Source organism: Salvia miltiorrhiza, chromosome 8, assembly GCF_028751815.1.
Source record: "Salvia miltiorrhiza cultivar Shanhuang (shh) chromosome 8, IMPLAD_Smil_shh, whole genome shotgun sequence".
Classification (NCBI taxonomy): Eukaryota; Viridiplantae; Streptophyta; class Magnoliopsida; order Lamiales; family Lamiaceae; genus Salvia; species Salvia miltiorrhiza.
In genome coordinates, this window is record NC_080394.1 from 5,313,885 (window position 1) to 5,338,863 (window position 24,979).

Sequence of the window (24,979 nt, forward strand, 5' to 3'; positions counted from 1 at the left end):
ATATATGTGTATCTCATGCATCACCCGCGCGGAGATTAGTGTTAATAATCTATACTAATAGATAAAGAGCCTAACACAGTCTAACCCACAACTTGTAGATTACCTATTTTACCCTTGTTATACATTTATTATTATATTTATAAAATATAAATCTATTTTGATATACATTTATTTGTCACCTAAATTTATAAAGAATACTTTATATTTATAGCTATTGATAAGGTTTATAAATAAATATATTTATTTAATAAATTATCTAATAAAAGTAATGAATTAATATTTTTTTTAAAGTAAAAGATTATCAATTAAAATAATATCAATTATATAAAGCGATTTTAACTTTTTAGCTGCATTTAATTTAATATGTGGCTGTCTATTTCGAACATACTTTGTCTATATATCATACGATATTTTTGGTTCATTTTGTGATCAATATTTGATGTGGGATCCTCATATATTGGTGGCACGTCTTATCAACTAGCTAGTAAATGCAACGTCCTAACTACATGATTTCACTCAGATTTTTTTTTTCTCTTTTTCATTTTTCAGCTGTCGGTAGCTAAAAGAAGGTAAATTTAAATTGGAAAATTAGGATTAATCTACCATAAAAGATGTGTTTGTTTTGAGATATAAAAAATACTAGGTAATAAACTTCATTTACCACCTGCTTCGTTTGCTTTGATGTATTAAAAATGTTGACTGCTACATTTAACATCTAAGAGCATCCACAATGGTGGTGTCTTAGGGTGCCTCCAATCATAAGCCAGTTTCTAGTTTCTAAAATTGCCACATCAGCTTTAGAAACCCACCTACTTTTTTCTCTCACATCTCCTCCAACAATAAACCAGTTTCTTACTTTTTTAGGGTCCCACCATAATACACACTCCATTTATATATCTATATATACATTAATTTTATTTCAATTATAATTTGTATATTATTTACATATTTTAATTATATATTTAAATTAAATTTTATATTGATCAGAAATTCAAAACCCGTAAAAAGATATAAAAATTACACTTCCAAAAATTTGAACTATACATTTGGCCCCCTCAATTTTAGCTACAAGTGATTCAACAAAGCAATATATATATATCTATTTTACGTAACATATATACATATTCAAAGGAAAAAAAGCAAAATGGGAACACCAAGTCACCAATACTCGACTGAAAACAAGAAATTGAAGGAATGGGGCCGCCACTATTCGGCTGAAATCAACAAATTAAAGAAATGGGGCCGCGCCTGGGACCCGCTGTGTCAGCAAAAACTGGTTCCCAGTTCGCAACCAGTTTCTCCATTTCTTTTTGGAAACCAATTTCTTTTTCTCCCAATGGTAGTTCTCAATTTTGGAAACTGATTTTTTCAACCGTTGGAGGCACCCTTAGAGGGGTGTCTTAGGAGTGGGCCCCACCTAAGACACACCCCTCTCCAATGCATTGTGTCTTAGGTGGGTGCTTAGATCCCCATTTCCACAAAATTCATATTTCTACACTTTTATTTTTAAAATTCAAATTTCATTAAAATTAAAATTCTACATTACAATAATTTAAATTAAATTAAAAACATAATTAAAATACTCTAATAAAATAAAAAAAAACATAATTTCCTAATTTAAATAAGCCCTCGACGCTTGAGCACTTCTTGGACTAGGTGGTTGTGCAAAGCCAATTGTGCATCCGTCATACCCGTCGTATCCTTGTTCAAGAGCTTCATATCCATCTCCTCCCGTTTCATCTCGGCTTGCATTTTTTTGGCATGGGCGATTTCCCCCGTTTTCAGAGCATGCTCCTTCATGCTTTCGGCCACCTTCTCGAGGGCGTCGGAGAACGCCGATCCTCCTCCCGAAGACCCTCGCTAGAATATGCAGCGCGAGTGCCCTTGGCTTTCGGCTTCACCTCCTCCGGCTCTTCTTGAACGTTGGCGTTCGCCGCCGGCGTAGGAACATTTCCTGTAGCCAAGACATTCGAGGCTGCTGAAAATGGAGCAAACCCCATCATTGGAACCCTCGGTCCGCCTTGTTGCTCCATGTATTCATCGAATTCACGATCCATCTTTAGAAATGTAGAAGAGAGAATTTTTTTTGGGAGAGAATTGTAGTTGGTGTTGGTGAATTTGAAAGAGTGGAAGAGTGGTATTTATAGAAGAGGAAAAAAAGAAAAAAAGAAAAAAAAAGGAAAAAAAAAACAAAATAGCCGTTCCATATCAAACGGTCAAATTTAAAAAAAAATAAAAAAAAATAATAATCAAACGGTCCTTTTTTTAAAAAAATTAAGATTTTCGAATTTTTTTTTATGTAAATGGGCGCGTCCTTCGGACGCGCCACACACCACCGCTGCTCGCCCCGACTCTTCCCTTCGCCTCGGCCTCGCATCTGGCCGCGTCTCCAGCGCGCGGCGGTCTCCTTCGACGCGGGTCGATCCCGGCTTCGACACAGCCGCTGCGGATGCTCTAAGTGAAATGTTTCTTCACCCACCATACATGATTAATTTTTTACTATCTTTCATCCAACGGGGTTAAGGGGGTGTATTGGTTGTAGAGGTTGTAGGATTTTTTTGGACTTTGAAAGTATGAGGATATTCAATCTGAAACTTTTAAAAGTCTTTAAAAATCTAGAGGTATTCAATATGAATTTTAAAAAATTTTAAAAAATCCTTAAATATCCAAAAGTCTGTGAATTTTAGAACTCTATGAATTTTGATGGATTCTCCTTTAAAAATATAAAGAGAGAAATCTCAACTTATCACACGAGATTTCTGTGGATAACCAAAATCTCACCTCGTCACTGCAAATGGATAAAACAAAGAGCAAAATAATTAAAAACTAAACATTTATTTAAACTTAAAAATAAAAAATAGTGAAAAAATTGGTGGAAGAAGAGAGAGAATGAATAAAAGGAAAAACTCATTATTATTCCCAGCTGTACAATTTATAACAAATTGGACAATTATATTACATTTTCCACATGTTTGGAGTTGGAATTTAAACATTTATTCAAACTCAATTTTGATCGACGACTTTTAAATCCGATTGTTGGGTGCATTCTCTTTGGTTGTTCATTTATCATGGAAAAATGAAGGATAAACAAAATTTCACATTTAAATTCTTTTTTTCTTTTTTCACATTTCCTACTTGACCTTTACTCATTCCTCATTTACACTACAAATGAGAGATAATATTATCACACCATTTTCGAAGGGATAATATAATAAAAAGAGAACGCACCCTTATTCGTTCATTTTCTATTGTCGAAACCACCCTTAGAGCAAAGGCTTAAACGGACCCCCAACTTGTCCATAAAACTAGGGGTGAGCATCGGTTCGGTTAGAACCAAAAACTCAAAATCGAAAATCGAACCGATGGTTAAAATTGAAACCGAACCGCATCAATTGGGGGTCTGGAACCGAACCGATAAAATCATTGGTGAACCGAACCGAACGATGCAATTTTTTTTATTTTATGTTTTTCAAAAATACCAATTAAAAATTGTAAAATAATGTAAAATACACAAATTTCAAATGTCAAATGCCCACAACATGAACATGATAAATAATTATATATTATAATTTTGAATTAGGGTTTTAGTTTTAGGTTAAAAAATTACAAAAATAATTATATATTATAAAATAATTATATATAAATAAAATATTAATATGTATCAGTTCGGTTCGGTTTAAAACCGAACCAACAAATGGAAACCGACACCAAACCGAAAATTTTTGGTTTTTACTTTTCAAAACCGAACCAATAGAATTGGGACCGAACCGCACCAATCCGGTTCGGTTCGGTTCGATTTTCAGTGTCAGTTCGGTTTCTGCTCACCCCTACATAAAACCATAAACTCACCCATGTTTCATATACGACGATGCCCAAAAATAACATCGCCCAAAATAAAAAACATTAAAAAACAAAGACGATCGACGAGAAATAAGCCCAACAACAGGACTTGCTCTCAACCCCACATGAACAACAAACCTAAAGAGCATAATTGAGTAATATTATCAATTTTGTCATCACACATCCGACAATTGAGTCAAGAGTCGGTGCAGTGGAGATAGAGCTTCCCAATATAAAATGTGAAAATATAAAATGACAATATAAAATGACGATTCGTAAAATAACTTTCAAAATCCCTTAATTAATTTTGAGTTACCCAAATTAGATGAATGTAAATCTTAGAAGACTCTGATTTACTACAAACTAGGATTTGCACCCCGTGCAACGCACCGGAAACAATTTTATAATTTTATATTTATATAAAATTGATATCAACTCAATTATCATATTTATAAATATAATAAAAAATTAATTTTAACTGAATATATTTGAATTGAATAATAAAAAAATAAAGAAGAATTTACAATTATAAAATTTAATTTTATGAAAATACAAAAAAAAAGTTAAAAAAAGAAAATGAAAATAAAAAATAATTAAAACATAGATTTATTAAAAAAAGATGAGAACGGAGAGAATTTTTTAGAATTTTAGTCTTTAAATAAATATAACTTTTAAATTTTAAAAGTTTTTATTGTGATCTTTAATTTGATATGCATATTAAATATTTTATAATTAGTCAAATTTCACAATTTTAGAAATAAATACGTACAACAAAAAAAAAGAAGATAAAGAAAAAAAGATTAAAAAAATATAGTTCATAAATAAACCTCCAATTTTATTAAAACTACAAAATTATTATTTAATTTTAAAATTAATTTAAAATCAATTAAAAATTAAAAATTGCTTTCTTAATAATAGTATAGATAGATAGGTCCGTTATAAATTAATCATAGCTCAAACGGCTCATCTTTTTTGGAATTCAACATTCCAATAAATTTGGTAAATTAATTTGCAATATTAATGATGTCGGACATTTCCGTTCGATCATTAATTTAAAAACTATTTTATATTTATATTAGATATTTACTCAATAATTATTTCAAATAATGAACGTGATGTTAAAATCAGTTTTTAAGTTATATACACGTTTTTCTCCAGATTTTTTTTTTGCATATAACCTTCAATTATCTTTTATTTACAAAATTGCCATTGAAATTGATTTGAAATCAATTTCTAATTGAAAACTGCTGTTTTAATATAGTATAGATGGCAAGATTAGATCTTAAATGAAACTGTTCAAAGTTTGGATTGAATTTGTAATAATGGCCACTGATTAAGATTTAATCTACAATTATCTCATATTTAATTAGAAAAAGAAAATAAGTAACACAAAACCACCACCAATTCATTCTTCACTTTAATATTTTGAAAGAGACGAGTCACTAGATTTCGTTTTATTAGTTTTGTATTATCGCTAAAAGATAAATTGGGCCATCACCACTAAATAAAGTGAACTTGTCTATAGCAACCAGCAGCACATGACCCCCAAAATAAATAAATAAATAAATAAACAGAGTAACTCCATGTAATGAGTAGTTTTTATTTATTTTGTCCAATTACAATTTTCACAACGATTTATAATAGATACCTATTTCCAAAGGAATAAATTCACAGCCCCTGATTAGAACTTTCAATCAAAAGAAAAAGTGTAATCACTCATATCACTGAGAAATCTTTTATCAAAGATATATAGAACAAGATTGATTTGCATCATATCTAAGGTTACAGGTTTTCTTAAAATAAAATCGAAGAAGAAGAAGAAGAAGAAGAAGAAGGTTACAAGAAGTAAGCCACAGCTCAAAAGATTGACCATCACTATACATCACAACACAATGCAAGGGTGGAATGCAGCAGTTTCGAGGCCGAAGATCAAGATCAAGATCAAGAAAGCAAGAACTTCCAATATTAGCTCGTGGATCACAGGGGTTTCCGATTGAACAAGACAAAGAAGTTTTACAGTTCTTACTATTTTGCATCATCAGTTGCAGTCTTCATACCTCAAAACTTAAGAGACACGGAAAGCATCCCTTCATCCTTACAAAGAGATTATTTTCCGATGCAAATGCTCTCCGGTTGAACCGGCTTCTCCATCGTGATCATGGAAAATGAGGGTCAGAACTCCGACTAAACATAGAACTGATCCCACAAGAAGCTTGTCATAGCGTTCCACCCAGTGGAACTTGAGCTGACTCGCACCGTAGAATGAGAGGGCCACTAGTGATGTCATTACAGTTATCGTGCTGCAATGTAATACCGTAACATGTTAAGGCTGCATTGTATATAGTATTTTGGTGGATTGCAGATTAAATAGCATGAATTCCATGATTAAAAATCCTTATTGTGATTAACAAATTCTAATTGGGGATTAATAAACCCTAATTAGAGATTGATGAGCCCTAATGACATTTAGTTGAGGTGGATGCACACAAGTTTTTGCCATTCAAGAAAAGTACTGGAGGGAGGGGACCCTTTTTCCCCTCATTATTACTCCAAGCCAGAAAATTCTCAACATGCAACCTCAAATACTTCGATGACGGGCTTTTGGCTAAAAATATTAACAAGCTGGTATGATTTTTATCAGCGTGAAGTTCCTCAGAGCAAGAAGAGTCGAAACTTTAAAACTACAAAGGTTGTGTCATAAACTACATATTGGTCAGACAGATTGAATAACTAAGTGATTTGATCTCTTTCAAGGAATTGTAAGAATTGCAGATAAAAGGAAAGGAGAATCATCACTCAACCGGAAGATCCATAAGCATGAACCAAAATGCCTAATATTTTCACATTGTATTATGACCACAACTAAATAAGTGAGGTTCATATTTTATTTTGAAACCATAAGTTGAACTAACCCCTAGGTGCTGCTAGATGAAAAAATTGTGGTTATAATAAAGTTTGACAACAAAGAAAAGGCAAAAGCTAGAAATTAAACAACATATTCATTACCTGAATAACAGGACTATGATAGCAAGCACCATCATCGAGGATGAGTTTCCAACAGCAAGAAATACTGGAAGAGTGGTTGCACAAGGAGACAATGCAGGGACGAGAACAAGACCAGCAACAGCCATTTTTTCCATAGGTTGATTGTGAGAATGGCTATGACCACCCTTTCCAGTCAGGAACAACACGATGTAACCACCACCAAGAAAAACGAGCAACAAAGATGCAAGTTTATGTACAGTTTCCTCTCCTGCTATAGTGTTTGTTATGGTGACTGCTGTTATGCCGAGTAGCGAAGTGGACAGGACATGCAATACTGCTCCAAATGCAGCTGCAAACAGACAAACAATTAGCGCTCACCACCATTGTAGTCACAACTCACAATTGTAGAAAAGGCACTGAGATGCCTTGACTTTGCAAGGACCTAAAGCGCGGAGATAAAACGGCACCCAGTCAAATACTAATAAGTAAGGAAATTAAGATTTCAAAGTCAGTATGTAGGTAAAGGACTAATTCTATCACTTCCAAAATAAGTAAGAAATGACGGTACAGTATAATAACATGAGACGTCTCTTAAGTTAACAACACAGCCGTTTCATTTCTCAAGAAATGCGTATTACTAAATTTCATTGTTCAATTAAAATTTAGGCAAAAACATGAATGCATCTGCACACTGCATCCACCCTAATGAAACTCAATAAGGGCTCATCAATCCTTAATTAGGGTGGATGCACCGTACATCCGGATGTACCAAAGTGTGCCTCTTAAATTTATGCTTATGAATGCTATCAAACTAGTAGTTCCTGACCAACAAGTATGTTGATGGGATGCGGGCATTTCAGGTGAATTATCGATACAAAATTCAGTAGGGGTATAGATATACGTCCAAGAGACTGGCAAAATTCCTAAATAAGGGGATTTAGAGACACAAACGATTCTATTCTTCCAAAACATAATGCAACCAGATCACCTTACTACATTTTACAAACAAGTCCAACAATAAATAACACAAACAACACTCTGCAAAACCCAATTCATCAATTCCTGTTGCAGAAATTTTCATTGAATCCAGATTGGCTTAACAAAACAACAGTATGCTTCACACACTTCCATTATGCTATTTCTTAATCCTGTAAAATCTCAACTCCGACTACCCACTTAGCCCAATTTAAAGGTAAGTAGGGGTTCAGCCGCAGCCAATTATGCGATTAATTAAACAAATTCAACTTAAACTTTCTAAGACAAGCAAAAACACGCAATCACACACGATTCCAGCAAAAATCATGACCCTCAAAGTTCCCTTTTTTCCCTTGCCAAGACCAAACAATGGCATCTGGATCTCGCAAAACCCCAGTAAATCACTTACTAACGAGAAGAGTGCGAGAAAGCGTCCATTTCTGAGCGCGGCCGACAATGGAAAACGGCAGCCAGTGAGTCGGGATGAAGGAGTGCAGCAGCGAGACGGTGGCTATGCCGCCGATCGTCGACAAGTCCTCCGCCGTAAATCCGCCCTCCATTTCCTATTGTCTTCACCTTTAACCTGGATCGCGAGTTCACAAAATTCAATCAACTTTGCGGTGCATATGTATAACACGATTTACAGAGTTGTTTTGCAGGGAGATCAGATTCAGGTAGAGAGAGAAAATGCCTTCCGAATTAGTACTACAATTTTCGTTTTTAGGTGCAAAATATGGTAAAGGCAGATGCATCAACCAAAGTTATAAAGACATCACTGCCCTTAAAATTTTCTTCTTCTTTTTTATATCATTATTATTGTCTAGGAATATGATCATAACGAAAATAAAACAAAAATCAAATGCTTGCTATAAAATTATAATCTCTCTAAAACAAACATAAAGTTCTATAAAATACTCCCTCTCCCATTGGACTTGTCCCATTTGGTTTCGACACGGTTATTAAGGAGAGTATTAGTAGTATTAAGTGTGTAGATAAAGTAGGAGAGAAGGTGATAAAGTAAGAGAAAGAAAGTGATAAGGTAATAAAGTAGGAGTGTTATTTATAGAAATGAGACAAGATCAATGGGACAAACAAAAAAGGAATACATGACAAGATCAATGGGACGGAGGGAGTAAGCAATAAAAATCAAATGCTGGCTTGAACACATGGAATCTAGCCAAAATTGGCATCAAATGCACTCTAAATGGAGTAGAAAATCCATGTTGTTCAACTTTTGCAAGTTGGATTATTTATCAACAAAACAAACTTTAAAGATTTAAGCATATCTATAAATTTTGAACTCGGTAACATGATTTTCCAGCATAACTACTAAACAAAGCTATGTGGAGTAGTTAACAACTCATAAGAAAAACTATATGTTAATATCATGCTCTATTTGTTTTAGAAAAAATGAAGACTAATGAACATGAACCTTGATTATTGAGTTGTTAAAATTATATTAGATTCTTTTTATAATCTTAAAATACTATTGGCTTTTAATCATTTTAAACTAGTATGAATTAAAAGGCCTTGGTAATCTAATGAATTCCCCCCAAATTGAGAAAATTAGATACCTAAACTATGATAAATTTACCACAAGTATTATGAGTCACTTTGAAAATAAAGTGTTACTGCCTCGTCCGTTTAAATGATTTTATCTTTAAACGTTCACTTATTTGATTTTTGTTATTATTCATGGTCTTTTAAATTAGTTACTACTACTAGTTTTCTTGAGTCATTGCCGAGTATTTACTAATGTTATAGGAGTATATGATTATTATGGAACTTTATTTTAAAAAGAGGAATAATAATAATAACTTAAATTTGAAGGGCTATTTATGTAATTGTAGTAGTATTAAATAATTTATAGTAATAGTAGTAGTATTATTTCATCTCAAAAACCCCAACCCAATCTTGAAATCTCGGCACCGCACTCGCAAGCACGCTGTCTTAAAGAAGCAAATTAGGGTTTCGCCACTCAATCTGATAATCATCGCCGATGGCCGAAGTTTTGAGCGCCACCGAGGAAAATATCGACCGCCGCCGAGAAAAGGATACCGACGAAAAGCCTCCCGACGCCGCCCCCTCCGATGCTGCTCCGGGCGACGCATCACCGCCTCCTCCTCCGCCTCAGCCGCCGCGCCGCGGCATCCGAGACCGCGAGCGCGACTCCCGAGATCGGCGTGATGACCGGGACTATGACCGCCCTCCGCGGCGCGAATACTATGATCGCAACCGATCGCCGCCTCCGCCCCCACCGCGTGAAAGAGATTATCACAAGCGCGGCCGGATGAGCCCGAGCCCCCCTCCACCTCCATATCGAGACCGACGCGGAGGAGGTCCGCATTCTCCGCCTCCTAGAAGGTCGCCGCCATTTCCACCGTACAAGCGGAGGAGGGACGATGTTTATGATGGTAGGAGAGGGAGTCCGAGAGGAGGATATGGGCCGGGGGATCGAAGGTGCGTTGTGCATTTGGTTAATTTAGCTACCCATTGGTTCTTTAGTAACCTGTTTAGGATTTTGAAGAGACTGTTGATTGGATGGGTAGGCTCTTGGTTTCTCGAGTACTTGTAGGTTTATGTTTCTCGAGTATATATGCCAAAAGGCCTGCTTGTGAAGTTTCAATAATAGTTTAGCCTGGGATTCAGATTTCTGGTCATGATTTTACGTTTTGCAGATAATCTATTGCAACATATATGTGCTAGTAAAATATAAATGTGCACGAGTGTGTGCACCTTGTTTAGGGTACATCTCTAAGCTTGAGCATAGGATTCCGCAGTGGCATTTCTGCATCCCATTACACTTTCTTTATCCTCTTATAGCAGTATAATAGCGTTCCCATTTTACTTGGTACCTTCTGTATGACATTAGGTGCGTTTTGCACATAGAAGGATTTCATTGTGCTGCTCAACTAGGTTTTAGTGATATACACCTTTTTGGTTCAGGTTTGGGTATGATTATCCTGGTGGATATGACCGTGACAATGGGGGTAGACCTGGTTATCCTGATGAAAGACCTCATGGTCGATATATGGGCCGCGGAGGTGGTGGCTACCAAGGCGGTACGTCTGTATTTTTCATTCTTGTCAAGTATTCTTATTTTTTGGAAATATGGCACTTGGATATGTATTCTATAGGTGGTTGCTATATCGTTATTATTTATATGAGCATTTTGTATTAGATTTTGTACTGTATGGAATGGTAATCCAGTTTTATTGTCATATTGCCATTATGTATCTCTAAGATGTCCCTAATGTTAAGCACTTAGCCTACCTTGATAATCAAGTAAGATGTGTTTCAATTTTTACTCCCAGTAAGTAATCTAAATTCGGAGTCTCTGATCGCTAGATTGCGCCCCCCCCCCCAAAAAAAAAAAATAATAATAATAAAATAAAATAAAAATAATACTCCCTCCGTCCACCAAATGAGTACCCATATTTTCTTTTTGGTCTGTCCACCAAATGAGTACCTATTTCCTTTTTTAGTAAGTGTATCTCACACTGCCTACTCTCAATAAAAGTGGGACCCTTATTCCACTCACACACACTTAATCAATTTCTTAAAACTCGTGCCATTCCCAAATGGGTACTCATGATTTTGAATACATAGTTGTATTTAGGAACTACAGTTTTGATCATTGCTCTTAAGAAGGGGAGAGTTGGAGCCTAGTCTAGTGATATTTATTTTTATGTAAGGCAAAATGATCAGGGGTCCTAATGTAAGGCTGTACGTCAGTTCTAAATTTGTATATTTTTCTATTGTTTCTGAGTAGTCAAATATTTTATCAAGTTCTATAAAATTAAGTAATTCTGGTGTTTCTTTGATGCCTCTAACCGCTACCAAGTGTAGAAGACATAGTGAAAAATAATAATAAAAAAAGAGAATAAAAGTTGCAAATACATGATGAAAAAGTATTGGAAATTTGGAGTGATAGAACCCAGAAAACTTGAAAACAATAAGAATTACAAGTTTGGATATTATAAAAATATTTTAGATTTATTAAATCATACGATTTAGAACTAGTTAGAATTATCTTTTGTATCTCTGGTCTTTCTACATAGCAGATGCATGATTCTTTGTTGAGAAATGTTGAGAAAGAGAAGCATTCTTAGTCCTAGGACCTCCATATATAGAATACAATTTTGCAGTCAAGATTCATTTTTTGGCTTATGGCAGGAAAATAATGGACTCCAAATATATGATTAATAGTTTTACAGTTAAACCATCTTACCATTTGCATTCCATTTGATTAAATAACAAAAGCAGAAAGTAAAATTCCTCTGAGGCACTCTGAGGAGGAAATTTATTTGAAATGAACTAAAAATAATCACCATGGATTTCAGGTTTTTTGTCGAACCAGATTATTGTATTTAACTAAGGATTTGAAGCCCACCGTCAAATCCCTCAATCTGAATGCAACTTTAGATATTTTATTTATGCATTTGAGCTTTGCTGAATGCATACACCCTGGGCTTCCTAGGATGTTGTCCTAGCTTTAAATTTCTTCTCCTTGTCCTATGTTTTCATTTTGATCTTCTTTTATGCAGACTGGGATTCTGGTCGTGGTGGTTTTGCTGATACATTTGGTGCTGGTGGCACCCAGAGGTAAAAAGCAAGCAATTGTATTGTATTCTGATTATTGCAGCAAATTCAGCGTTTCCTCGTGTTTGCTTTGTTTTGATGCAAGAACATGCACTTAAAGTAAAGTCTCTTTCTTTCAGTCTCAGTTTTTTATCTTCAGATTTTCATAAACAGTTGTTCTCCATTAAGTTCCCTAGTCATGACAAGCTATCTGCTATTTGATGTTGCTTGGAATGATTAAAGTAGTGAATGTATCCATGAATTATTGAAGGAAGTTCTTGGGAATGTTACCAAACTTATATTTCCTGTCCTCTTTCCCTGCACAGAATCGATATCTCTTCTTATATTTTGCATTAATATAGTTATATAGGGTTAAAATAAAAGGATGAAGCGGGCTTTTGTTCCTGGAGCCCTAGTGTTTTGTTATTTATGTAGTAGGTTTCGATTGTTTAGGATCATCGAAAAATCATCTGAGTATTACCAAACACCCTCGGCCATGCTACACCTGTACGCTTTGGGCAGAAGTTTCTTAGAGCTTCTGAGGTTTTATCCAGGTTTAATAGTTTTCTTCTTCCAGTACATTCATTTCTTACATATTTCAGTTTGGTTTTGTAAGTTTCCTTCTTGAGTCACCTCTAACTCTACCACCTTATTCTAATCCTAACTCCCAAGTTAGTATAATTAATAAGGCAAACGTAAGATAAGAGGTAAAAAGATAGTTTTTAGCATATATATGCACACCTGTGACACCTAGAAAAGTTGAAATGAGAATCAATGCAAGTGCAGAGCAGAGTTGTGTTCAGTGTGCATGCTTTTAATTTTTCCCCAAGTTGATGTTTGCATGTAATCTATCACTGTTCAGTTCTTAGTATTCTTTTATATGAATAATGTTGTTTCAACGTTATGAAGCTAAATCTATTGATGTATTTATGAATTTTTCTCCAGGGAAGGAATGATGTCTTACAAGCAGTTCATTCAGGAGCTTGAAGATGATATCTTGCCTTCTGAAGCAGAGCGCAGGTCAGAGTGTAAATGTTCTAAAGTTTGTCAGTTTGACCTTATTAAATTGGCTCTATTTTCAAGTAAAGTGTATTACTAAATGGCTAAGCATGATCAGGTATCAAGAGTACAGGACAGAGTACATATCAACCCAGAAACGAACTTACTTTAATGCACATAAAGATGAAGAATGGTACTTCCTTTTCTCCTCCTTCAAAAATTATGCTAAGTGTTCCTTTAATGAGTTTGTTTATCTGTTCAGGTTGAAAGACAAATATCATCCAACAAACTTGCTTGCTGTCATAGAACGGTAAGCTTACCAACAGAAGTTTCCATTTGGGCCTCTACTTCCACTTCAATGCGTAATGCCTACTAGGCATCCTTTATATACAACTTCCAATTTGGTGTATATGCAAAGTTCTAAACATGGTGACCACTTTGCAGGAGGAACGAACTTGCAAGGAAGTTAGCGAAGGATTTTCAGCATGATATGCAGAGTGGTACTTTGGATATGTAAGCTTTTTTCCTGCATATTTTACTTTTGTGCTTGTGCACTCTGACCATTTTTTATAGATTTACACGATCTGACCAAGTTCTGTATGTCAAAAAGAGGTCCTGCCTTTAGTCCTTCCTCATCAAACAAAGCTGAACAATCCAGTGAGCCAAATTCCGAAGATGAAACAGATGGCAAAAGAAGGCGGCCCAGTCGGGGTGGCGCCAAGGAATCTGATCTTTCTTCTGCCCCAAAGGCCCACCCTGTCAGTTCAGAGAGTAGACGAATTCAGATTGATATTGAACAAGCTCAATCTCTTGTACGGAAACTTGATGCGGAAAAAGGAATTGAGGAAAACATTTTATCTCGATCTGATAATGATAGAATGAGCAGAGATAAATCTCATGGAAGTTCAAGTGGTCCAGTCATCATAGTAAGGGGTTTAAATTCAATAAAAGGTCTGGAGGGGGTTGAGCTTCTGGACACTCTTCTGACTTATCTCTGGCGTATTCATGGAGTTGATTATTATGGGTTGGTTGAAACAAATGAAGCCAAAGGTCTCCGGCATATTAGAGTTGAGGGGAAGGATCCCGAGGCAAATGGTAATGGGAATGAGTGGGAAAAGAAATTAGATTCTCGTTGGGAAGAGAGATTAAAGAATTCAGATCCTCTGGAAGTAATGACCGCAAAGGAGAAGATAGATGCTGCAGCTGTTGAAGCTTTGGATCCACATGTCCGCAAAATTAGGGATGAAAAATATGGATGGAAGTATGGATGTGGAGCAAAAGGTTGTACAAAGCTCTTCCACGCTGCAGAGTTTGTTCACAAACACTTGAAGTTGAAACACCCAGAAGTTGTGATGGAACTGACTTCAAAAGTGCGTGAAGAGTTGTACTTCCAGAACTACATGAAGTAAGTACTTCCATTTAAATGTCTATGATGCCTATTTGCTTCAAAATCGTTTAACTTTTTGTCTTGCAGTGATGAAAATGCGCCTGGAGGGACGCCTGTCATGCAGCCTTCGTTGGTATGTCTTATTTGTAGCTACTTGTTGCTAAATTTATGATCTTGCAGTATTTGGTTCCACATTATTGACATGTGCCCATCTGCAGAGGGATAAACCACAAAGACGAAGACCTGGTCCAGAGAACAGAATGAAAGATGATAGGGGAAACCGCAGAGAACGTGATAATCGTGTGAATGGCAGTGAACACTTTGATAGGTCTGAGAATCCTCAGTCTGGGGATTTTAACAATAGCGATGGTGCTGCCGGGAACAACCCAGATGAACCGATGTTTGATTCTTTTGGTGGGCAAGGCATTCCTGTTTCTGCTTTCCCTTCAGACATACCTCCTCCTGTGTTGATGCCTGTTCCTGGTGCTGGGTAAGTTCAGATCGTTCTTTTGTCCATTCTTTCCTCTCAATACTCATACCGGACACGGTTCTTATGAGTGTCTTCAGATTGTTTTGTATGCGTATTACATAGTTTTTGACGGGATATTGTCGTTGAATGCAGACCACTGGGTCCTTTTGTTCCTGCCCCTCCTGAGGTTGCTATGCGGATGTTACGAGACCAAGGGGGCCCTACCCCATTTGAAGGAGGCAGAAATGGGAGGTCTGGACACCAGTTAGGTGGACCTTCCCCAATAATTGCTATGCCACCCACACTTCGGCAGGATCCTCGGCACTTACGAAGGTTGGTGTCTTCTTTATGTAATAACCTATAGCTTAGAGCTTTCTTTGGTCCCTTCAAGCTGGTATGTTGGTTTTGTCTGTTAGTCTTAAAGCACAACCCCAATGATAGTGTGCAAAAACTAGAATGTGCAAATGAACAGTAAGGTTCAAATTATGGAATCTGTGATGAACAGTAAGGTTCAAATTATGGAATCTTGAGGGAAATAGCTCTTGTTGAGCATGCTACGATATATGCCCGGGTTTAAAGAATTGAAACACGCTAGAGCTAGGCACGTGTTTTCCAAGGGATAGTTGTGGAGTTGACTGTAGAATATTAGGTTGTGTCTGCCGGCCTCTTTCACTAAAACATAGTTGCTGCATTGAACATAACTTCATATTGCACCATTCTGCGAGAAGCGAAATTTTTTCCAAGTGTTATCATGAGGAATTTCCATGCGACTTACCTGAGTTTAACAATTTTGCAGCTACAATGATCTGGATGCTCCAGATGATGAGGTGACAGTTATAGACTACAGGAGCTTGTAAGCAGGCACTTGAATGCTGCTGCTGACTTGGCCTTGAGCTAAGCTTGAATTTATCTATATTTTTGACTGCGTGCTGGGAAAGTATGTGGTGCTACAAGATCCCTCCTTGTCAATGTTGAAGACGGATACATATTATGCGTTTGTTTTGTAATACACTCTTTTTTCTATGGATAGGAAGAGTTAAGCTCTTTATTCTTTAAAAGCCTAGAATCTGATGAAAGGTTTGCTGTTTTCTGCTATACAACTCAATTGGAAAACACAAACCTCTCACTGTTTAATGGATTTTCGACATTGGAGATGCCAAGTTATCTTTTTATTTGTAAGATCAGATTGAGATGAGATCAACAAGCATACATAATTCAGATTAAAACCAACCAACATCGTCAAACACTTTCTATTTCTGGGTTATTATGAAAGTTGCCCATCATCCAACATCGTATTCTCGCAACTTTGGTTCTGTTATGTATATCTATGTATACCCAAACAAAGAAAACTAATATACATGAGACAACATGTGTAAAACTTGAAGGTTTGAACATACCATAAAACTAGGCACAACTTTCAATTATCATTAATGATTCGACTACAAGGCAATCCTTGTCAGTCTTGATGTTATTTACAGACTAAATGGACCATCTCTGAACTAAGACTATGAAGAAAATGGGTATCAATTGCTACCTACTGAATTTTTATTTTCAAATTCTTGAACTTATGCAGCAGTGATTCTATTGATCTCTGTATTCTTGAACTCTCAGCTGGCCTCACAACCATAGACGCCAGGTGCAGATTCTGGATTCCGCGGCCCAAACTGGCAATCGAAGGAGCAGACGGGATCGATTCAGCAGCACACTCGATCCCATCTCCACACGCGAGCAACCCTGCGCAGGTTGCAATGCTACACCCGAAGGTCGCCCATGGCATGACCCCAACTCTCTGGGCGCGCCGCTTTCTCATTATCTCGTAGAACGCTGATCTCATGGCAGACAGGCTCGTCTTCTCAGCAGAAGCTATCACACCGTGAGCCACTGCACGTATCTTCTCAGCAGACGCCACAGCCTTGAGAGTGGAGCCTTTCAGTGAGGAACTCGCCATCACCTTTGTCGGACCAAGAGCCTTCCCAAAAGCCAAAACAAAAGCCTTCTGCGTCTGAGACAATACAATTTGCAGAGAAGCAGGGACATTGAGAGTGACAACTTTCACGAAAGTCGATACTGGAACGGCCTTGGAGAGGGAGGAGGCTCCTAAAACCGCTGTTGCACCAGCCCCTACTGCCACCACGGGCTTATCCTTCAGCTTCCATCTTCTGTTCCCCTGCGCTGAATCCTCACCATCATCGTCAAGATTGATCACGAGCTGATCAACCATATGCTTCACCTCCGGAGGAAGAGCAGTCTTCCAGTTCTTCCTAAGCCCGGCTAATCCACTAGCATCAACAACTGCAACTATCGATTTGTACTTGCTTGCCTGGCTCCGAAGAGTCTGTGCAAGAATGGCATGCGTCTGATCATCCATGGGAAGATCAGAAAACTCACATTTAGCCGGGGCAGGGCTCCTAACCACCCGACCAGCATTATTCAAAGCAATCCGCAGCCCCTCAACCGCGACAGGGAATGCATAAACCTCAGAAAGGTGACTATTGTCAACAGTTTCCCCCTTATTAACATCACAAAGCATCTTCTGCGCGCAGGCCAAAGCCGTCCCCATAGAGGGGATATCCACAAATATGTCGTGCAAATCAACAAGCAGAGGGTACACACATCTTGCAAACTGTGGCACCTCATAATCAGCTAACGGGCGAGCCTCCTCACCCGCCAACTTCATAGGTGGGTTCGCACGAAGCAAGATTGAAGACAAAGACTTGACCATCTGAGACTGAACCTCATCTAAGGCGTGGAAGGCTCTTGAATTCAGAGACAACATCGAACTCCCTACATTCTTGGAAACCAAACTAGTCATCTGCAAGCCGAACACACTGGGGAAACCCGAATCCACCCCTCCCGACTCGCCCTCAACATCGCCACCCAAGTTGCATTTCACAAAAGGTGACTCGAGCATCAAGAAGGAAGAACCTACTTCCTCAGCAGCCTTCTTGGCTGCAACGAGGTGTCCATTGAAACTCACTCCAAATATCTCCCTCAACACCAAACTCCCTGCAACATCCTCATACTTATCCTTATTAGTCTTATGCATAAAGCAATTCATCAAAACCTCAAACACAGAGGTGGGAACGGTATCATCACCAGAAAATCCACCATTCTCATCAATCAATCCAACCCTAGTTTCTCTCAATCCAGCCATCTCCGATTCACTCAACTGCCCCACCTGCACAACAACTGCATCGGGCTTAATCTCTCTGATCAAACACTCGGCATCCGAAGCCGACCTCTCCGACAGATTCTGAACAGCTAGTACGTATATCACGGCCTGCGATTCGGGCTCGCGAATCGCGTAAACGAAATGCTTCGTGCTTTCGGGAATCGACAATTTCTTGACAATCCCATCGGATGCCCTCAAGTCGTCGTGATTATTGTAAAAGATTAGAGTGGAGAGAGGCCATAGGTTTCTAACATATTCCACCAAGGCCAGCATGATGAATTAAAAACCATCAAACGCAATCTTGAAGAATCGATTTTTAAATCATTGAAGCCGCCGGCGACGTTCGAGATTGATAAAATTGGAGCCACGCAGAGATAGAGAGAGAAGACGAAGTTAAAATACCTGGTGGGGATTGTGAATTAGGGTTCTGGGAGATTCCGAAAAATCTTGAATCAGGAGGGAAGACGAAGCAAGACTCACGCTGTTTCAACTAATCACGATGTCTCCTCAATTTTTTCACATAACATATTTGACGTAATGCAATTCTAATATACATTCATCAATCATCCTACTGAATATTTATTATTTTCACCATTCTTAATATATTCAATATTTTTTGCTTCATTTTCAATACACTTAACAATATTTTTTTAAAATTCGTATCATTTTCTCTTAAAATTTTTACTCCCTCCGTCCACAATTTAATGCCATGTTTGGCTTTAAAAAACTGTCCACAAATTAATGCCCTGTTTTGCTTTTTGTACCATTTTACTCTCCTACTTTTTCTATATTTACTACCCTTTGCCACTAATGGACCCACCTTCAAACACCTTTTTCACTTTTATATTCTATATTTACTACACTTTATCACTTTAGTCAACTACTTTATCACTTTAATCAACTACCCTTATATTTCATCCACATCACCTTTTTCAGCTTTCTTAGTCTCCGTGCCAGGACCCAAGTAGGGCATTAATTTGTGGACGGAGGGAGTATTATTTTTCTAAATGTAGACTCATACTATATCAAATATTATTGCACATGTATTCCCCTAATAATAAAGTGATTAATATATCTAAAGTCAAAGACTGTTTGAATAAACATTATTTATGAGCATCGTTCATATTTAATTCACATTAACATTTGTTTAAATGTTTTATTTATTTTTATTACTATAATATTTTCTCCGTGTCGTACAGCAATACTTTGATTAAATATTTAATTGAGAAAATGCGAGCAAGTTAAAATAATAATAATAATAAATCAGAAAATGCGAGATATAACGAGGCGCCACCCCCACTTTGATCCAATTTCACCAAATTCCTCTCTACAACCCTAACCCAACTCACAGATTCATCTTCTACTTTCAAAACCCAACCACCACTATCCCAGCAGCCTTCTCTATTGCTTCCAGCAATAAGGTAATTCGATTTTCTAGATTATTTGGCCGGGTATTTTGGATTTAAATTTGGAATTGATTTACGAAATGTTGTGGTGTATGAACGCAATTCTCGATTCGGTTTGTTCAGCTAAAACTTCGGCTACGTATCAAGTGGTGTTTGCAGAGAAAAAATGTCTATCCGACCAACATTGCCCCCTGAGCTCACCAACAATGTCCTCAAGGTCATAGTAGTTCTTGTTTTGAATTTGTCTCTGGTTGCTCTCTTAATTGTTTACCCGTATTTTTTATGCTATTACTTATGAACTTCATGCTGAAACAGAGTTGTATAAGAATTGGAAACATCAAAATCAACACTCCAGTTATTTATGCGTTGTATAAATGAAGCAACGATTAGCTGGGAATAAGTTTGATTATATTATAAATTAATTTTGTGATCCCTTTCCCAGCCTTATCAAACTAAATATAAGTTAATTTATCGGTTCTATTTTGCTAGTTTTTGCAACTTATTATGTACCTTTATATGCAGCTTTATCGCGAATGCCTACGGCGAGCTAATACTTTCGGGGACGAGGTATTTTGTACTATGTGCTTACAGTGAAAATGGAATTGTATTTTTCATGATTTGAAGAATATGCATGATTCTTTGATGTGCTGAATTGGTTTTTGTTTTCCAACCTAGTATTCATACAATGCATCACATAAGATGGGGATCCTTCATTCTTGTTTAAAATTGTGAGTGTTTTGGAATGTAGCTCTTAAGTCAGAAGAGCTAATAATCGATGCTCAACTTCATGCCACATGCATTTCTATATATTAGGCTACAGATTTATCAGTGTTGCTACAATTTGACTAACTAAGATGTGGATTTATTGCAGTTGCCTAATCTGAATGTGTTGGCATGCATCATGAAGGGTTTCATTTTTTTAATTTTTTTATGAATTTTTTTTCCTTCATTCTGAGGCTTACCGCCTCGCCTCAGGTCCGCCTTAAGCTTTTTACAACACTGGTCCTTGGTATTCATCCTTGGCCCTGTTGGAAAACTGCATAAAGTGGGTGGAAATATGGTTGTAGTAGTAATGAGAAAATGAAAAGAAAACTCTATCATGGTTACAAAACTGAATCAACTAGATTATGAGATGCCTTATGGTGAATTTGTAGCTGACAGATTCTACTACATCAATTCATTACTATTTGGGCGACGATTGAGTTCCTTCAGCTTTCTTTCAGGAAGAAAGAATGTGAACTAACCATGTGACTTTTCGATTGCAGACCAGAGAACTTATAGTTACTTTGGTGCAAACACAGTTCAGGTTTAACATGCATGAGACAGACCCGGAGAAGATTCAAAAGTGCAAGGATAAGTGAGTACCATTTTCTTTTTCTCTCTCTTTGGACTACATCCAAAATGATTATCAACTTATTGCTCAATAATCACTGCATTAACTGGCTTGAGACTGTTTGAATAAGATCTGTGAATATATGTTGTTTCTGTCATCCTCTATTGAGGCTTGCTTATGTTGTTTGCTATGCAACAGTGCGATAAGAGGAGTGATCGATCATATTATATATGAAGAGGCCAAGAAGAAACCCAACCAAACCACTGATCAAAGCTCTTAAGTTGCTGTCAGCCTTACCTGGTTTTACATTAGATTTTATTTCTGTTTTTTAGATGTGGCAAAGGTTTTCCTGTATCATGTATGCATGGAAACTTGATGTTACCTTTGTCATAGCTTCATATTGGTAGAATAATGTTAGGCAGGATCTTAATTCGTGCATAACACGTTTGATAGGTTATCGTTTGAATATTTTGTGTTTATTCGAGCTCGTTAGAAATTAAATCAATAAATTGTTTTTGGAGAAAATCAAATCAATAAATAATTATTCACAAAAATTTATACCACAAACGACATTGTAGTATTGTAATGTTGATAACCAGATTCTCCTTATTCTTAATTTTATTCAAGTCAAAAATACCATGTGTGATTTGGGTTGCCAACTCAATATTTTGGCACTCGAAAGATGATCGTAGGTTTTGGATTGTTATGCGACAATGGTTTGAAAATGATTAAAAGAAATTAGAGATATTCACAATTTAAATATATTCAACATTAATGAATTTGAATTCCTTGTCCAGTTGTGAGAGAGAGTTACAAGAGTTACATGAAAAATATTTGTGGACATGCAAAAAGTTTCTTATTCCACAAAACATGATGTGTGTACAAAGTTACACAACAAAATCCCATTTTACATCAATAGCTTGCTAGTCCTACAAAACCATCTAAGTCAATGTACAAAGAGTCTCATCTATGTATCATACAATCTGGGCCATAACAATCAAACCAAAAAGAGAGAAAATAAACACTCTGCTCTACTGAAAGAAAAATCACATTTACAAGCATGAGATACCAAACAAGATTAGAATGGAACTACTCACAAGACAAGAGCGTCCCGGGTGAAGTCAGGTAAGGAATGTTCAGAGAAGAACCTAAGATCAGTCTGTACTTAAAACTTTTTCGTGTGATATGTGGCACCAGAAGACGCCTACTTTCGTGGTCTTTTTGTTAGATTATCTTGTTTAGGCTCGATCTGCAATGACATGAACATATCAGTCAGATAAAGGTCGCTGTTAAAAGGATAATAACCAGAAATTCAATCAGTTGCACAGGAGAATAAAATTCACTTAATGAAGCAAGACCACATTTATAGCAGTTTGAGAATTTGACGAGGGAAATATGGGAAGTTTGAACATGTATGCATAATGTTAGTAGAATAAGTCATTTTATGACAAACCATATATAGTTTTTTGCAACTTATGATATTATTATGTCAAATTCGCCAGTTTTACCAACATATTTTCACAAAGGATAACAAACGAGTTTTACAAAAGGGCCACCTCGCAGCTTGGCACAGAAAAAGTTGGTAGTTTCCAAAACCTTGCAATTGCCACGAGAACAACACAAATGCCCCCTTGAAGTCTTTTTTCCCCCTTTCTTCCAAATATCTCATCTCTGGAGCAATTTGTAATGTTTTGAAAACTAACAGACTTATTTGTATGCCAAACCTCAGGGGTGGGGCATAAACACCTTTTCTGTAACAAGAATTCTCCCTTATAGAGGTGCTAAGTACTTTCAGTAGCATGTCAGACAAATAAAGAAAACGCTGCTTGATGGCTCTACATGCACACATAAGTATGTCCACATAGTGTAATCATATGATACTTCGATATCTGTAGACCAGTATAAATAATGATAACAAAACCAAAAACTCAAGACAAATACTTGAATAGTTGAATTGACAGAATAATGCATACTATCAGAATAAATTTAATTGCTAAGATTAAAATTTCCAGTTTATGCTTCCAATTTCTAGGATCAGGTAATCATAAGTTTTTACAAAACAAAGAATGTTTTGCCAGCACAGGTCAAGAATCCTTACTGCGTTTGAAAGCTGTTCCCGAATATAGGCCATTGATCTCAACATGGCACCTAAAGTATCCCTAGAAACCTGAAACTTCACTTCTGATTCTCCTGAGGTTGTCTCCGTGTCTTGAAGCTGAACATAAGAGCAGACCATATGAACAGAATGATTATGGCATTGAACACATCAGAAGTGAGTTAGTGTGAATTGCCACCTGATGTTTGATGGAAGAAAATAGTTTAGATTGATTATTAACACTTCATCTTTTGACGATTACCTAAACCTACAATCGGAGACTGAGAGATTCTTGGCAGAAATAATTTTGAAGAAACACGATGTTCACGTGAAGTTTACAAGAACCCAGTCAGCCACATGGCAATACGAATAAGTTAAGAAGGCTTAACAGTATTGCCCGATAGACAAAGACGTTAGATCCTGCGATTCCAGATTAGTCAAGTAACACTTAAAATCGCCATCAAAGTTATTTCATAGATTAACAGACTTAAGTATCTTGAAATACATCTAGGGTCTAGGTACCCAATTCCCCTTTGTCCATTCAGGGTCATTTTTGGCCATCATTGTAGGATGATCTTTGACATGTATAACTGGATCATGAAAAAGAGAAGGGTCTACATACAATTATTTCATCCAAGTCAGTATCAAAAATGAGAACCACAAACCTTTAAATTGATGACAGCAACCTTATTGGCAGGAGTTGAAAGCTGTTCGCTGATGTAAGCCATGGACCTCAACATGGGCTCCAAAGTGACCTTTGACAGTGAAAACTTTACCTCTGATTCTCCTACTGGAGTCTTGGCATAGTCTTGTAACTGCACAAGCAGCAAAAAAAATATGTAAATTAGGTACAGCCAGCATAAATTCAACTTCTTCATCAAAGTTGGTAGCATTAGTGGCAAGTATTGAAAGCCATGAAGAAAAAATTAAACCCAATTATGAAAGCCATGAAGAAACTAAACCACCAATACTTCTAACAAAATATCCGTATCTGAGCTGGAGATAGTTTCCGGAACAAAGACAACTCAGGTAAAATGACATTATTAAAAGTAACAAGTAGCGAGGATGTAAAGGAACAATACAAGGTCACATTTATTTTTCAAAAGACCTCTATCACTTAATAGGCACAACTTTTTTACAAAAGGGAGTAAACTTGCTTGTGGCGGATGTACATTGGCTCTTCTTGACTTTTTATATTACTCTGTTTAAAACGCCATCATATATATTGTTTGAGATTCGTGGGTACGATAATTCTGTAATTCTCCTTTGGCTCACACATTGGAATTTCAAAAAGACTGAATGGAAAAGGAAAGAATAATAGGAAAAGAAGCTATAGGTATGCCAATAATTCTGGAATAAAGTCATCATATAGGAGCACATACCTTCAGGTTAATTACAGCTACCTTATTAGCTGGAGTTGAGTTCTTGTTCTCCATTACCCAAGTCATTGACTTAAGACAAGGAAGAATCATCTGTATACCAACATTTAAAAGAGATTAACAATTTTCCAAGAGATAATCTATTTCTACAGTTCCCTTCTCACCCAAACAAAGGACAGCATTCTATAGTATTTAATCTGGAATGGAATTACCATGTTGTCGGAGTGACCACCGTCGCGGTTAAGAGAAACTGGTGCCATGCGTGGGATACTCAGATCTGAAAGACTAGGAACACCAGTATCATTAAGATTAAAGCGTCGAATTATTTCATCTTGGTGTGGCCAAAGTAAAGGGGTCA

The 24,979-nt window shown here is 36.8% G+C and overlaps 5 protein-coding genes across 5 annotated transcripts in view; 1 reads left to right on the plus strand and 4 right to left on the minus strand.

The window, feature by feature from the left end:
• The window catches only part of LOC131000296 (single-stranded DNA-binding protein, mitochondrial-like), a 130,013-nt gene that overhangs the window by 72,650 nt on the left and 32,384 nt on the right, over nucleotides 1-24,979 (minus strand). The gene's annotated exons all lie outside the window — the stretch shown is intronic.
• On the minus strand, nucleotides 5,504-8,533 carry LOC131000295 (uncharacterized). The gene is made up of 3 exons (XM_057926137.1): nucleotides 8,210-8,533; nucleotides 6,847-7,174; nucleotides 5,504-6,140 (listed from the first exon to the last, which is right to left on the minus strand). Exons 1-3 carry the CDS (start codon nucleotides 8,358-8,360, stop codon nucleotides 5,936-5,938), a joined length of 684 nt encoding a protein of 227 aa, XP_057782120.1. The 5' UTR covers nucleotides 8,361-8,533; the 3' UTR covers nucleotides 5,504-5,935.
• Nucleotides 9,667-16,415, plus strand: LOC131000283 (serrate RNA effector molecule-like). The gene is made up of 12 exons (XM_057926111.1): nucleotides 9,667-10,260; nucleotides 10,747-10,862; nucleotides 12,348-12,405; nucleotides 13,327-13,401; nucleotides 13,499-13,573; nucleotides 13,643-13,690; nucleotides 13,825-13,893; nucleotides 13,991-14,785; nucleotides 14,855-14,900; nucleotides 14,986-15,257; nucleotides 15,390-15,569; nucleotides 16,033-16,415. Exons 1-12 carry the CDS (start codon nucleotides 9,800-9,802, stop codon nucleotides 16,091-16,093), a joined length of 2,256 nt encoding a protein of 751 aa, XP_057782094.1. The 5' UTR covers nucleotides 9,667-9,799; the 3' UTR covers nucleotides 16,094-16,415.
• On the minus strand, nucleotides 16,771-18,681 carry LOC130997982 (uncharacterized). Its single transcript, XM_057923420.1, has one exon. It carries the CDS (start codon nucleotides 18,679-18,681, stop codon nucleotides 16,771-16,773), a length of 1,911 nt encoding a protein of 636 aa, XP_057779403.1.
• Nucleotides 21,991-24,973, minus strand: LOC131000298 (protein FAR1-RELATED SEQUENCE 3-like). The gene is made up of 5 exons (XM_057926140.1): nucleotides 24,834-24,973; nucleotides 24,625-24,714; nucleotides 23,908-24,057; nucleotides 23,246-23,362; nucleotides 21,991-22,396 (listed from the first exon to the last, which is right to left on the minus strand). The coding sequence occupies exons 1-5, from the start codon at nucleotides 24,879-24,881 to the stop codon at nucleotides 22,352-22,354; spliced, it is 450 nt and encodes a 149-aa protein (XP_057782123.1). The 5' UTR covers nucleotides 24,882-24,973; the 3' UTR covers nucleotides 21,991-22,351.

What these genes read in the sequence shown, in the direction of transcription:
- LOC131000298 (XM_057926140.1), bottom strand. Translation starts at nt 24,881, where the DNA reads ATGGCACCAGTTTCTCTTAACCGCGACGGTGGTCACTCCGACAACATG. An exon ending in GTGGTCACTCCGACAACATG is followed by an intron (nt 24,715 to 24,833) that starts GTAATTCCATTC and finishes GTTGGTATACAG; the next exon opens with ATGATTCTTCCTTGTCTTAA. An exon ending in GGGAACAGCTTTCAAACGCA is followed by an intron (nt 22,397 to 23,245) that starts GTAAGGATTCTT and finishes ATGTCATTGCAG; the next exon opens with ATCGAGCCTAAACAAGATAA.
- LOC131000295 (XM_057926137.1), bottom strand. Translation starts at nt 8,360, where the DNA reads ATGGAGGGCGGATTTACGGCGGAGGACTTGTCGACGATCGGCGGCATA. An exon ending in TTCTCGCACTCTTCTCGTTA is followed by an intron (nt 7,175 to 8,209) that starts GTAAGTGATTTA and finishes GTCTGTTTGCAG; the next exon opens with CTGCATTTGGAGCAGTATTG. An exon ending in ATCATAGTCCTGTTATTCAG is followed by an intron (nt 6,141 to 6,846) that starts GTAATGAATATG and finishes ATTACATTGCAG; the next exon opens with CACGATAACTGTAATGACAT.
- LOC131000283 (XM_057926111.1), top strand. Translation starts at nt 9,800, where the DNA reads ATGGCCGAAGTTTTGAGCGCCACCGAGGAAAATATCGACCGCCGCCGA. An exon ending in TACTTCCAGAACTACATGAA is followed by an intron (nt 14,786 to 14,854) that starts GTAAGTACTTCC and finishes TTTGTCTTGCAG; the next exon opens with TGATGAAAATGCGCCTGGAG. An exon ending in ATGCCTGTTCCTGGTGCTGG is followed by an intron (nt 15,258 to 15,389) that starts GTAAGTTCAGAT and finishes CGTTGAATGCAG; the next exon opens with ACCACTGGGTCCTTTTGTTC.
- LOC130997982 (XM_057923420.1), bottom strand. Translation starts at nt 18,681, where the DNA reads ATGCTGGCCTTGGTGGAATATGTTAGAAACCTATGGCCTCTCTCCACT.